We start from the raw sequence: 13886 nt of genomic DNA, 5'->3' as shown, positions 1-13886 counted from the left end.
GCAAAGAATGAGGGGAACCTGAGGGACAGAAAGCCCTCTCTCCTTGCCCAATAAGCAGTGTCCAAGGGCCAGCCAGGGACGCTGGGAGCTGTAGATGGCCACCCTCTCTACCACCCGGGCATTCTGTAAGAAGCTCAAGAGGCCCATCTAACTTCCCCTACCGCAAGCTGCAGACAGCCAGCGTGAGCCCGCTCCACACAGGGGCCCTCGAGGCCATCTCTGGAGCCACAGAGCTCCAGGCTGGAGCTCTGAGCACAAGCAAGGCAGCGATGCAAGAGCAGGTTGCTTGGACCTCAGCTTGGAAAGGGGCTCACCCCAGAGGCTGCTCGGCCTGCTCTCCCTCCAGATGCTCAGCCATCAGGGAAACAAACCCAACTGCTGCGATTTGGGCAAAGCCAGGAGGCCTGGAGGGGCAAGGATGTCCCTCCGGAGAGGGGCTGTCTCCATGCCTCCACACCCTGGAGGACCTTGCTCTGTTGCCCCACCCCCCTGCTGCCATCCCTCCTTCTCTTCTACTCCAAGTAGCAGGATAAACCCCATGCGCTGAGTGTCTCCAGGCTGCATCCACTCCGCCCCTCCCCCATCACTGCCACCGGACTCAGAACCGCTGGTCTAGTCAGGGCCCAGCACTGTACTTCAGGCATCTGCTAGGGACGAAGGATAAAGGGTGGACCACTTTCCAGGGCCTCGCAGGAGTGTTCTCAAAGGGCCTGGGATTTCAGCTCCACCCTGCAAGAAAGAATGGAGTCCTGCCACCCTCTCCTATCTAGTTCCTCAGTGCTCCAGGCCTTGTACCATGCATGCCCTATCTGCAGCCTGCCCAGAAAGGGGGGTGGGGAGGGAGGTCTCCCTGGTCCCAGACGCAGCGGCTAACAGCCAGCGGTCCTGTTCCTCGTTCCTCCATACCCAACTCCAGCCACGCTCTCCCCCACTGGCCTCCAGCCATGTTCTTCTACCCCCTGCCTCCACGCAGGCTTCCCCACCCACCCCCGCCTCCACGCACCCTTCCCCACCCACCCCCGCGTCCACGCACGCTTCCCCACCCACCCCCGCGTCCACACACCCTTCCCCACCCACCCCCGCCTCCACGCACGCTTCCCCACCCACCCCCGCCTCCACGCACCCTTCCCCACCCACCCCCGCCTCCACGCACCCTTCCCCACCCACCCCCGCCTCCACTCACGCTTCCCCACCCACCCCCGCCTCCACGCAGGCTTCCCCACCCACCCCCGCCTCCACGCACGCTTCCCCACCCACCCCCGCCTCCAGTGTCCTCTGCTCACTTACACCCTCTCAGGCACACCCTCTGCTCACTGACGCCCTCTCGGGGCACACTCCTGGCTCACTGACGCCCTCTCGGGGCACACTCCTGGCTCACTGACGCCCTCTCGGGGCACACTCCTGGCTCACTGACGCCCTCTCGGGGCACACTCCTGGCACACTGACGCCCTCTCGGGCACACTCCTGGCTCACTGACGCCCTCTCGGGGCACACTCCTGGCTCACTGACGCCCTCTGGGGCACACTCCTGGCTCACTGACGCCCTCTCGGGGCACACTCCTGGCTCACTGACGCCCTCTGGGGCACACTCCTGGCTCACTGACGCCCTCTCGGGGCACACTCCTGGCTCACTGACGCCCTCTGGGGCACACTCCTGGCTCACTGACGCCCTCTGGGGCACACTCCTGGCACACTGACGCCCTCTGGGGCACACTCCTGGCACACTGACGCCCTCTGGGGCACACCCTCTGCTCAGTGACGCCCTCTCGGGGCACACTCCTGGCACACTGACGCCCTCTGGGGCACACTCCTGGCACACTGACGCCCTCTGGGGCACACCCTCTGCTCAGTGACGCCCTCTCGGGGCACACTCCTGGCTCACTGACGCCCTCTGGGGCACACTCCTGGCACACTGACGCCCTCTCGGGCACACCCTCTGCTCACTGACGCCCTCTCGGGGCACACTCCTGGCTCACTGACGCCCTCTCGGGGCACACTCCTGGCTCACTGACGCCCTCTCGGGGCACACTCCTGGCACACTGACGCCCTCTGGGGCACACTCCTGGCACACTGATGCCCTCTGGGGCACACTCCTGGCTCAGTGACGCCCTCTCGGGGCACACTCCTGGCTCAGTGACGCCCTCTCGGGGCACACTCCTGGCTCACTGACGCCCTCTCGGGGCACACTCCTGGCACACTGACGCCCTCTCGGGGCACACTCCTGGCTCACTGACGCCCTCTCGGGGCACACTCCTGGCTCACTGACGCCCTCTCGGGGCACACTCCTGGCACACTGACGCCCTCTCGGGCACACCCTCTGCTCACTGACGCCCTCTCAGGGCACACTCCTGGCTCACTGACGCCCTCTCGGGGCACACTCCTGGCCCAGCGCAACCTCTCTCTCAAGGTCCATTCTCTGCAGCAGCTCCCTGAGCACTGGCTGGGCACCGTTTGCGCCAGGCAACACTAAGGCCATGATCTACAGAAAGTGTGAGTCTGTCAGAAAGTGAGAGACAATGCCACCTTGGAGCCAGTAAGTGCCCCACACTGCAGAGACTGGGGAAGAAGGAGACTGGTGTCCCATAGCATCCGCCCTTCCCTCAGCCCCTGCTCTGGCCTTGCTGGCCACACTGCCACACACAGCACAGGATGGAGGAAGGTACAGGGGGCCTTCCCCACCCCAGCCTGTCCATTAAGCTCTCTGACTATCAATGTACTGATTGGCAGGGCCAAGCCATCAGCGTGGGAGAGGGTGCTGCTGGTTTGGGGCTGGGGTGAAGCCCGGCCTCCCCCTCCTTGTGCGTCAGCCTCCTCCTTACAGATGGCCTCAGGTTCTACAGGCTCAGCCATGGGCCCTAGAGCCAGACTGATGGTAGAGGCCTGAGCTTCCTCCCTTCCCCCTGCCAGCCAGTCCCAGCACCCTCTTCATGTCTTCCCTGAAGCCCTTGGGTGGAAAGAGTACCCGCCACGTCTGGGATAACAAACAATTCTGTCAGTCCAACAAGGAAGGCCTCCAGCCCGTCCCCAAATCCCCCTGGCACAGGGCTCTCCCTCTGCACACAGCCCCTCCGCCACCTCTACCGGTTCCCGCCACACTGCCCGCCACGGCGGACTGCCCTCGATTGGTGGCAGAGCTGCCCGGCCTGCTGCAGCATCCTTTACTAACCTACATGTGCACACCGAGCTGTGCCCAGGCTCACTCGGTTAGGATTGGGCATCCTCTCCCCACCCCGCTCCTCCCTCCCCAGGCTCTGGTCTTGCGCACTTTGAGCCGCCATTCGCAGATCCCAAAGGCTATGACGGGATGGATCCCCTTGGGTTGCAGATCCAAGCCTAAAGCATTGCTGCGAGCCTGCTGTCCCCAGCTCAGGGGCCCACTCTTCCCCCCCCCCCCCCCAGCAGGCTCTGCACACCTGGTACAGGGAGCACCTCATCAACTGAGCATTAGAAGTACTGGGGCTGTGTGAGAGGCTCTTTGTCCAGTGCTCCTTTACTCCTCACAGTAACCCCTAAGAAGGAGGCAGTTCTCAATTCCCCACTTTATTGATGGGAAGGTGAGGTATGGAGGGTTGAAGATTCAAAGATACTGGCTGAACAGCTGTTAGGATTGAAACCCAGGTGTCTCCTCCGCCAGGGGCTGTGCTTTCCAGGGGATCCTAGGTGGTGGGGGGTGAAAAGCAAGCCCGCATGGCCGAGACCCCAGAGTCTCTGCCATCCTTCACACAACAGCCCCCTACACGGATCCGAAGCCTTAGGATTTACCAGCCCACCTGCAGCCCCGGGGGCCACTTACCTGCTGACGTTTCAGAATGAACGCCACCCTCAGGGGAGCACCTGAGGCCCTCCGCCCTCCCCCCAGGGTAGGGCTCAGCATGTCATTGTGCCCCCCCCCAGGCCTTAAGAACTGAGGGTGGGACGGACGGTACCAGCCCACAAGCACTGAGGCGCCACGAGGTGGGAGAGGAGCAATGCCAGGTGGCAGAGCTGCTGGCATTGGCAGAGGGGGTGGCAAGGACCCCCTGTGGGGACACCAGAGCCACCAGGTAGACGGCAAACGAGTGCAGCTACCCACGGCACTAGCACACTGAAGCTGGGTGATGGGTTGTTTGGTTTTTGTGGGTTTGTTTTGCTTTTGCCATTGTATATGCAGAAGATGAGACCCAGGAAGGTTGTTAGGTGGCTGGCACAGAACAAACACAGAAGGGGGGCCACAGTTTGAAGGCAGCTGGCTGCCTCTAGGCTCCTGCAACTGCTCAGGACACCTGGCCGCTAGAGCCAAGCAGGTAACCAGTCGACCACGGCTTGCCTCTCCGGCCCTCTCCACCATGTGAGCGAGGCAGGCCTCTACTCCTCAGCCCTGTGCCTCCCTCATCCTGAGCTCCTTGCAGACGGCAGGCTCCTCCACGCTGTCTGTAGCAGCACAGGCTTTAGCTGGGGTCACGACCTGAGCTGGGCAGTGTGAGCAAACCCTGGCACACAGTGAGAAGCCAGCCCGCAGGGGCTGTGCCACGCTTGGAGACCCAGCGTGTCCACGGGGCTGCCCTCTGCCAGGCAGGGGCCACACCCTGACGCTGCTCCAGCCTGCCGACACGGGCGGTGCCAACCACAAGAAATTTTAAAAATCCACCTCCTTATCACAGAGTGCGCAGTGACAGTCTGGGCTGCAGGAATGCTGGCAGGGCGCTGGCCCTCCCCTACGCCACAGCAAAGTGGCATGGAATCCCCGGCCCCGCAGCCACCCCGTGTCACCTACCCCACCCCAAGTCAGCACATTCCAGGAGACCAGAGCCTTCAAGCTGGTCCCGGGCTCTGCTCACCTCCCACAGAGGATCAACCACGAAGGACCTCGCCACACACACCTCTTGGATTGGCTCCCCCTTCTCCAGGATGCTTTCTGAATAACTTCAGGATTCCTTCTAGAAAAGTCAGCTTGATGGGACGAGATGAACACAAAACCCTGAATCCACAAGCCGGCTGCGCTGTGCCTGGCTCTCTCCAGGTGACATAGAAACACAATCTCCTCTACCCTCCCTCCCCACAAAGGTGAGGGGAATGAAGCTAGCTTCCTAGTACAGAGAAAGTAGTTTTACTTCTTTTTCCTTTTCTTTAAACAGTACTGGGGTTTAAATGCGGGGCCTCATGCTTGCGAGGCAGGCCCTCTGCTACTTGGGCCATGCCTCAGCCCATTTTTGACTGTGGCTTATTTTTCAGGCAAGGCCTTGCACTTTTGCCTGGGCTGAGCTTGGACTACCATTCTCCTATTGACACCTCCAGTGTAGCTAAGGTGTGAACCATCCAGCCCAGCTTAAGATTCTTGCACAGCTCCTTTGCCCATTCCTCAGCCTCAGTTTCTTCCTCTCCAATGAGAGGAAGAGACATTTTGTCTCTACCACTTCATAGCATGGCGGCTGAAGGGGGACAATAAATTCCTAGAAACCTGGCAGTGGAGGCTCATTGAGGCCAGAGACTGACCAGCTCCTAATCCCAGGCCATGAGACACAAGCTCCAGCTAGTACGTGTCCAGTGAACTTCTGACTTGAATGGATAAATGGGAGCAGTTCTCTATGATATTAACAAGGAGCCAGGAGCCAGTGGCTCACACCTCTAATCCTTGTTACTCAGGGATCTAAAACCAGCTTGAAATCAGCGAGGGCAGAAAAGTCTGCAAGACTCCATCACCAATTAGCCAACACAAATGCCATTCTGGAAGTATGGCTCAAGTGGCAAAGCACCAACCTTGTGCAAGCAAGACAACTGTCAGCATGAAACCCTGTTCAAACCCCAGTGCCAGCAAGTTGTGTGCAAGCGCACGCGTGCACACACACACACACACATGCACACAACAATGCCATGCACTAAGACAGCTCTCATCCTCCTGTTGTCTCCCCCAAGGACATTGATCCTGCCTTCTCTGCACTGGCCAGTTTGAAGGAATGGTCCACTTAATCCCTGCTGAGGAGTTTGGGGAGGGGGCGTGGAAGGGACAGTGAGAGAGGAAGTGGCCCTGTTGGACCTGAGAGGGAGGTGCTGCCCCTTGTCCTCCTGCCCCTCCCCTTCCCCTCCCTCAGCTCGCCTGAGGAAGGCCAGGACCTAGTGGAGCCTGGCAGCAGGAACAATGTCAGGCAGGTGCTGCAGGCCCGCGTGAAAAGCTCTGCCCGGTGTCATTGTCAGAGCTCAGCCAAGTGCAGAAAAGCAATTTACTGGTCACGCCGCTTGCTTGCCACGGAAATTTTTGAAATTCTTCCAATTTCAGCTATCTGTGGTGTCCCAAGTCGTGTGGAGAGGGGATGAAGGGATTTCATTAAATTCCCAGGGTGGCCAGTGGTGAGGGGGCCCACACCAGGGGGAGCGGAACACAGTGTCTGGCACTGAGCATGCTCATGGAAAAGCCTGATCAAGGACTGCCTGGGGTCTGATGGTCTGATGGGATGGGAGCGAGGGAGGAAAGCCCCCCAAAAGACAGAGGTGGAGAAGAGGAACATGGGTGCACCCTTCCCGGGAGGAGAAATTTCTAAACTTCGTCCTCCCCAACATATATCACCTCAACCTCAGAGGCCCCCATTCTACAAATGAAAATTTAAGGCTCCCACAGAATTGGGCACAAGTCCATTGAGTCACCAAGCCCTGAACACTTTCTACCACAAAGGGAAAAGTCCCAAGCATGTTCCAAGTGCTAACACCTCCAAGAACCCTGTCCAGACGCAGAACTCTCACACATCTGCCCTGCCCAGGACACTGGGCACCAGCATCAGCCCTGCCCGGCCGGACACAGTGCTTTCGCACACCTTGCCAGCCCTGCCTCCACATGTGTCAGACTCCAGACTCTGGCATTCACAACACTGGGTACCTCATCTTTGTCCTTGTGTGTAAAAGGAAACAGGAGCCTTCCAACCTTGCCTGAGACCCCCTGAGCTGCATTTCTTCATTGTTTAGGGAGCTACCAAGAACCTTCCTCCAGATACAGCACCTGAACATTCTGGGGGGTTGCAGGGTTTCAGGGCCCCCCTTCCCCCTCAAGTCCCATCCTTGACTATCACGAGGGGGCATGGACCGAGGGTTCAAATACCAACCCTGTAGAGGCATGTATGTAAGAAGACATGTAGAGGAAGAGGGCAAAGGAAGGGCATGTGGAAGAGGAAGAGGGCAGAAGAAGGGAAAATAGGAGAGGAAGAGGGCAGGCAAGAGAGGAGGAGAGGCAGAAGAAAGATGGGGTGGAGAGGAAGAGGGGCAGAGGAGGGCAAGAGGGAGAGGAAGAGGGCAGAGGAAGGGCAGGTGGGGGAAGGAGAGGACAAGGGCAGGTAGGAGAGGAGGAGGGGCAGAGGAAGGGCAGGAGGGAGAAGAAAAGGGCAGAGGAAGGGCAGGAGGGAGGGAAGCAGAGTCCTCACCTGTGGGAAGGCTGCTCTTGACAAGCTCAGCGGACCACCCAGGACCACCCAGTGCTTTCCCAGGACGCTGGCTCTGGCTCCAGCCAGGAGGTGGAGGTGGGACACAGAGCCCAGACTTCCTCCCTCGCACTCCCCTCAGAGAGCACAAAGACCACCCAGCAGCCCCCCGGGGGCCCCATTTCAGGACAGCGCTCCCACGCCAGGCATTCAGGGCTAGCTTGCTGGTGCAAACCCCCTCCCTGCTCACATGCCCATCTCCTCGGCTCCGGCTCTAGGGTCAACCCTCTAGAAAAGAGCTGTGTACACGCCAGACTAGGAAAGCCACGGGGCTTGCCCTCTGCTCAGGACTCAGTGGCAGGCCAGGAGCCCAGGCTTGGTACGGCCTCTCTCCCTGACACTGGCCGTTCCCCTGCCCCGTCCCCCATCCCTTCATCACAAGGGGTCACGTGATCACATCTGCTTTGGCAAACCGCCAGTCCTAAGTTACTGACTCCAGTTGTATTGATTCAAGGAGTCACTGGGGACACTGGCCTGGCCAAGAGAAGGAAAGGGCTCACCAGTGTCCATCTATGCATCCCTCCATGCATCCCTCCAGTCCCAGCCCCAACTGGCTGGCCCCAGCTCAGTGTCTGCCCGCTCCCCAGAGTGACGGAACACAAGAAACACTGCGAAAGCCTGCCACAATGCCTTGCACCCACACCCCGCACACTCCAGTCCCATGCCCCACAGCATTCTGGGCATCTGCAGCATTCAAGGCCCAAGCATTTGCCCTAACCCCCTGGGACACCTGCCTTGATGGAGAGAAGACAGACAGCCCTCTTGTGGCCTGTGCCCAGCTCCTCCCACGACCGGGACCCCTCCTGGCGGGGGCGCTGGGTGGCTGGAGGCTGGGGAAGCTGGCTCTTCCTATTCCCTCCACTCCCCCAAGCTGAGGCAGCTCTGGTCTGGTTCTAATCGGGGCTGAAGTCGGCTCCCTCCTCCCCCCTTTTCCCTTCATTTCCACAGCTTTGGAAGCCAGTGCGTTCCAACTGTCTGCATGCCAAGACCTTCCCGAGTCTGAAAGCTGCTGAAGTAACAGATCAGATTTTAGCAAGTGCTTTCCAGGCTGAGCGCCAAGCCCTCTTCTGATTCTCGGAGAGCAGAGAGCAGAGCAGAGAGCAGTGCAGAGCAGAGAGCAGAGCAGAGAGAGCAGAGAGCAGAGAACAGAGCAGAGAGCAGTGCAGAACAGAGAACAGAGCATAGAGCAGCGCAGAGCAGAGAACAGAGTAGAGGGCAGTGCAGACCAGAGAACAGAGCAGAGAGCAGCGCAGAGCAAAGAGCAGAGCAGAACAGAGAGAACAGAGCAGAGAGCAGCGCAGAGCAGAGAACAGAGCAGAGAGCAGAGCAGAGAGCAGTGCAGAACAGAGAACAGAGCATAGAGCAAAGCAGAGCAGAACAGAGCGAAGAGAGCATAGAGCAGCGCAGAGAAGAGAACAGAGTAGAGGGCAGTGCAGACCAGAGAACAGAGCAGAGAGCAGCGCAGAGCAGAGCAGAGCAGAGAGCAGAGCAGAACAGAGAGAACAGAGCATAGAGCAGCGCAGAGCAGAGAGCAGAGAACAGAGCAGAACAGAGAGAACAGAGCAGAGAGCAGCGCAGAGCAGAGCAGAGCAGAGCAGAACAGAGAGAACAGAGCAGAGAGCAGCGCAGAGCAGAGCAGAGCAGAGCAGAACAGAGAGAACAGAGCAGAGAGCAGCGCAGAGCAGAGAGCAGCGCAGAGCAGAGAGCAGAGAGCAGCACAGCGCAGGAGGCCGAGCGGAGCGCAGAGCAGAGCAGAGCAGCCGAGCAGAGCAGGGCTGGGGCACGGAGGGCTGCCCACCTCAGGAAGCCCGGAGCGAGCGGAGGACCTCACCACCTCTCTCCACGGATCTCTCTCCTCCCTCTCTCTTCCCTTTTCTCTCCCCCCACTTTGAAACCGCACACCCGGCTGCCCCCGGCGCGCTCTGCCTTTCCGTCCGGGCGCCCGGCGGATGCTAAGGGGCGGCTCGCGGCTCTCCAGGTCCAACTCTGCGCTCGCGGGCGGCCACGCAGGGCGGGGCGCCGGCGCGGAGCCGGGCAGCGCGGGGGGCTCCGGGAGGCGAGGCCCCGCGGGGACGGACGGGGCCGCCGAGCCCGCGCCTGCCCGGCCCGCTCGGAGCCCCTCGGTCCGGCCGCCGCCGCCCTGCGGGGCCCCGGGAACAGGTGCACGGGGCGGGCTCGGCGCCCGCCCGGAGGGGCGGGACGGGGCGGGGCGGGGGTCGGCGAAGCCCACCTACCTGCACCTGGAAGCACAGCAGCAGGACGTGCAGACACCTGCGGGAGAGAGGACACGGCGTCAGGGGGACGGGAGCGGGGCGCGGGCGGCGGGGACCCCACGCGGGCCGCGGGCCGGGCGGGCGCTTACAGGCCAGAGCAGGCGGAGGGCGCGGGATACATGGCGGGGCGCGGGCGGGCGCGGGCGCGGGCGCGGCGGCTCCTAGCCCCGCCTGCACATGTCCCCTCCGCGCGGCCGGGACCGGGCGCCTCCGCCGCCGCCGCCGCCGCCGCCGCCGCTGCTCCGTCCGGGCCGGCTGCTGCTGCTGCTGCTCCGGGGCGCCCCGCGGCGCGCCCTGCAGCATCGGCGCCCTCGGGGCTGGCGCGGGGGCTGCGGGCGACCGGCCGGCCGGCGCGGGGACGCTCGCTCGCTCGCCCGCCCGCCGTCTGGGCGTCCGCGGGAGGCCGGCCGTCGGCTCAGTGCGGGGGCGGCATGCGCTCCGGGGCCGCGCGGCGGGGTCGGCGCTCCGCGTCCGGGGCCGGGGCCGGGGCCGCGCGGCGGGGTCAGCGCCCCGGGGCCGAGGTCGGGGCCGGGGCCGGGGCCGGGGCCGGGGTCGGGACGCGCGGTGGCAGCGCGGACGCGTCACGGCCGCTCCGTCCGGGCGCCCGCCGGCTCATGTCTCCTCCTCCGCGTCTCCCCGGCCGTGCGCATCGCCGCCTCCTCCGCCGGCGGCGGCCGGGGCGTTTTCTACGCGCGGGCGGCGGGGGGCGGGGGCCGGGGGCGGGCCCGGGCCGGGCGCACAATGAGGATGCGGCCGGGCCCCCCCTCGGGGCGCGGCCGGCCGGGCCCCGGGCGCCTCCGCTCGCCCCGGTGCGCCGCGCCCACATCAAAGGCGGCTGCCGGGCTCCTCACCGCCGCCTCCCGCCCCGGGCGGCTCGGACTCTCCCGACCCGGCCGGCCGCTCCGAGGGCCGAACCGGCGGGGCCGCCCGGCGCGGGGAGCCCGCGGAGCTCGGAACCGCGCCTCCCGGTAGGCGGGGGCCGCGCCGGGCGGGCGGACGGCGGGCCCCCGAGACGCGATCGGGAGCGGGACGCCGGGCGCGGGGCGCGGGGCGCGGCCGGACCCGAGCGGGGCGCGAGTCGGGGCGGGAAGCGTGGCTCGGGCGGGGCGGGGCGCGGTGAGGTGCGGAGAGGGCGAGGGCCCGTGCGGAGCGAGTCGGGACGGGAGCCGGACGCGGGGCGGGGCGGGACGGGGCGCACACCTGGGCCCCCGCACTCGCACCCGGTCGTCGCGGGGGACCGGGAGTGGAGCGGGTGGGCAGCGGGGCATGGCGCGGGGCGTGGTCGGGTCGGGTCCGAGCGAGGCAGCGGCCAGGCGGGGCGGGTCCAGGGGGTCGGGCCGGAGGGGGTCCGGAAAGGGTCCGGCCAGAGCAGGGGGCGGGGCGGGGCGGGCGGGAGGGCGCGGGGGCCGGAGGGGGCCGGAGGGGGCCGGAGGGGGCCGGAGGGGGCCGGGGCCCACCCGCCCCGAGTCCACGCCAGCCTGTGGCTTCCCGCGGGAGCATCGCGGAGTGCGGTGCGGTGCGCCCTCTCCCCGCTCCCGGGAAGACGAGCCAGCTCCAGCAGCGCGCGGCCGCCACCTAGCGGCTGCAGAGGCGCCCGCCCCCGGCCCCGGCCCCGGCCCCGGCCCCGGCCCCGGCCCCGGCCCCGGCCCCGGCCCCGGCCCCGGCCCCGGCCCCGACCTCGGCCCCGGCCCCGGCCCCGACCTCGGCCCCGGCCCCGGCCCCGGCCCCGGCCCCGGCCCGCCGGGGCCGGCTCCCCAGCACCGCCGGCAGGACTCTGGTGAGCGACTGCCCGGCCCTCTCCGCCCTCCTCCACCTGCACGCCCGGAGAAGGCTCCAGGTTCTTGGGGAAGGCTCCCGGTTTCTGCGGGAGGCTCCCGGTTCCGTGGGGGAAGCTCCGGTTCCTTGGAAGGCAGCCACTCCGCTCTGGCCCCGGCTCGCTGCCCCCACGCTCCCGCCCTCACGGTCACCCCCTGCCTGGCTCCCTCCAGAGCCTGGGTCGCTAGCTCTGCTCCGGCCTGGTGCTAAGTGAAAGAGGTCACAGTGGAAAAGAAACTGAGCACAAGCTCAGAAAGCAGACCTCGGGAATCGGTGTCGTGAGCCGCAGTTGATCCTCCCATGCAGAGCCGCTGGCCAGGGGCGCCCACAGCGCGATTTCCCTGCAGGCGATTGAACTCTCCACAACTAAGGCTATTCTAAACAGATAGCTTTGCAAACCGATGCCTTGGCCGAATACCTTTGCAAAGCACCCAACTGCTGAATTGGGCTTATTTATGTAGATTTCCTGATTGCCAGACCAGTATTGTGAAAAGCTACTAGTAACTCCCTATGCGTTGAGAAGAACTGAGACTGAGATAGGATGAAATGACCAACCGACAACAGATGATCAGAAATGTTTCCCAACGCTGAATACTAGCCATCTTCTGGCCTTTCCTTTAAAAAAAAAAAAAAACAACTTTTTTCAGTACTGGAGTTTGAATTCAGGGCCTGGCTCTTAGCTTGCTCAGCTGGCACTGTACCACCTGAACTATGCCACCTGCCTGCTAAGGAGCCAGGTGGAGTCTCAGGCTTTCCTGCCCAGGATGTCCAACTTTGGTCCTCCAGGTCTGTCCCCTGGATAGCTACAATTCAAGACCAGGGTGGCTAGAGCCCAGCTACATACTTTTCTTTGGTGGCGGCGGGGGGGGGGGGGGTCAATCATTAGGCTTGAACTAAGGGCATGGGCACAGTCCCTGAGCTCTTTTGCTTAAGGCTAGTTAGTGCTCTACCACTTTGAGCCATAGCTTCACTTCCAGTTTTCTAGTGGTCAATTAACGACAAATCTCAGGCCTGGACTGGTTTTGAATGGCGTCCTCAGATCTCAGCCTCCTGAGTAGCTAGGATTTCAGATATGTGACCCACCAGTGTTGGGGGGCTCTGGCGTGAATCCCCAACACACCAGCACCCAGCCAGCTACATACTTAACACAAACATTTTACGTGTGCATGCTTTGGCTTTGGTAACACCATAGGAAGGCACCTGAGGCCAACTTCCTACCTCCAGCTGCTGGTACCCTCACCTAAGGGAAACCAGGTAGGCTTGTGACCCTTTCCACTGACCCAGCATGTTTGTGAGTTACCTGCTGCTGCCCTTGAACATTGCCAGTGTTTGTCAACATCCATCCAAAGCTTTGAAACTAAGGGTTTAGCTACACAGCTCCTAAGCCAGTCTTGAGTGGTAGAACATGGGCGGAGGCCACTGGCTTGCTCGCTGAAGTGTTGGGAGTCAGCTCTATGTAGGCCAGTTTTGGCAAGAGAGGGCAAAGCTGAAAAAGCTAAGTAAATGTAAACCCTACAGGTCTTAATTGCTTTGCTTACCTACATCAATAGCACTCTGGGACTCAGTCATTTCTATTCTCCTTATCCTTCAATGTGAGAATGAAACAATCTGACATGCATCTTGCTAAGACTTGATTCTGCAAGCCAATGGGATACACAACACAGCCCCAAACCACTGGTAGCAGGGCCATAGAGCCTGAGGGGAGGTCTGAGGCAGCCCACACCTGGAAGCTTAGCTACTCAAGTGGAAAGTCCATTAGTCTTTTCTCCAATTAGCTGGCAAAAAGCTGGAAAGGGCTCAGACAGAGCAGCAGCCTTTAATAAAGCTAAGGGACAGTGCTAAGTTCTGAGCACAAGCCCTAGTATTGGTGTAAAAGATGCTCAAAACCAGCCTGGCAGCTTCAGAACTTAGCATGTCTACTTTCAAGTCAGGAGCAACTGGCTGATGGGAGACCAACCTATTTATAGAATCCAGAATGATCTTTTGTGTCAAAGCTCAACATGGTCTAGGACAGTGCCCCCACAACTTGCTCACTGAAGCTGGTATTCCAAGTCAGAAGTAGTGAGATATACCAATATAAACCTTAGGGCACTGGCCCTAGCTGCTGAGTGCAGGGGATTACCTTCACTGCTTCAGACCCTGCCTCAAGATCTGACCAAACCCTGGTCTGCTAGCCCCCGTTGTGGTCTATGCCATTCTTGTGCCAGCAGTCCTGGGGACCCAAGACCTTTAAAAAGGAGCCTTGGCAGTCTTCTACCCTAAACACGAGCTAGGATATAAAAACACCTGCACACCCATGTTCATTGCTGTACTAGTCACAACCAACATATGGAAACGGCCCAAATGACACAATGCAA

The 13886-nt window shown here is 62.1% G+C and overlaps 1 protein-coding gene across 1 annotated transcript in view; it reads right to left on the bottom strand.

The window, feature by feature from the left end:
- Fgf18 (fibroblast growth factor 18) overlaps positions 1-9954 on the bottom strand; it is a 29227-nt gene extending 19273 nt beyond the window's left edge. Inside the window, exons 1-2 of the mRNA XM_048334067.1 lie at positions 9804-9954; positions 9676-9712 (exon numbers count right to left, since the gene is read on the bottom strand). Of these exons, the coding sequence (XP_048190024.1) occupies positions 9676-9712; positions 9804-9835 (69 nt within the window). The 5' untranslated portion in view covers positions 9836-9954. The remainder of the gene's footprint in view (positions 1-9675; positions 9713-9803) is intronic.
- Between the last annotated feature and the right edge of the window lie 3932 nt (positions 9955-13886).

The sequence above is a fragment of the Perognathus longimembris genome, chromosome 25 (assembly GCF_023159225.1).
Source record: "Perognathus longimembris pacificus isolate PPM17 chromosome 25, ASM2315922v1, whole genome shotgun sequence".
NCBI classification, from domain to species: domain Eukaryota; kingdom Metazoa; phylum Chordata; class Mammalia; order Rodentia; family Heteromyidae; genus Perognathus; species Perognathus longimembris.
This window is presented reverse-complemented; position numbering and strand designations above follow the sequence as displayed.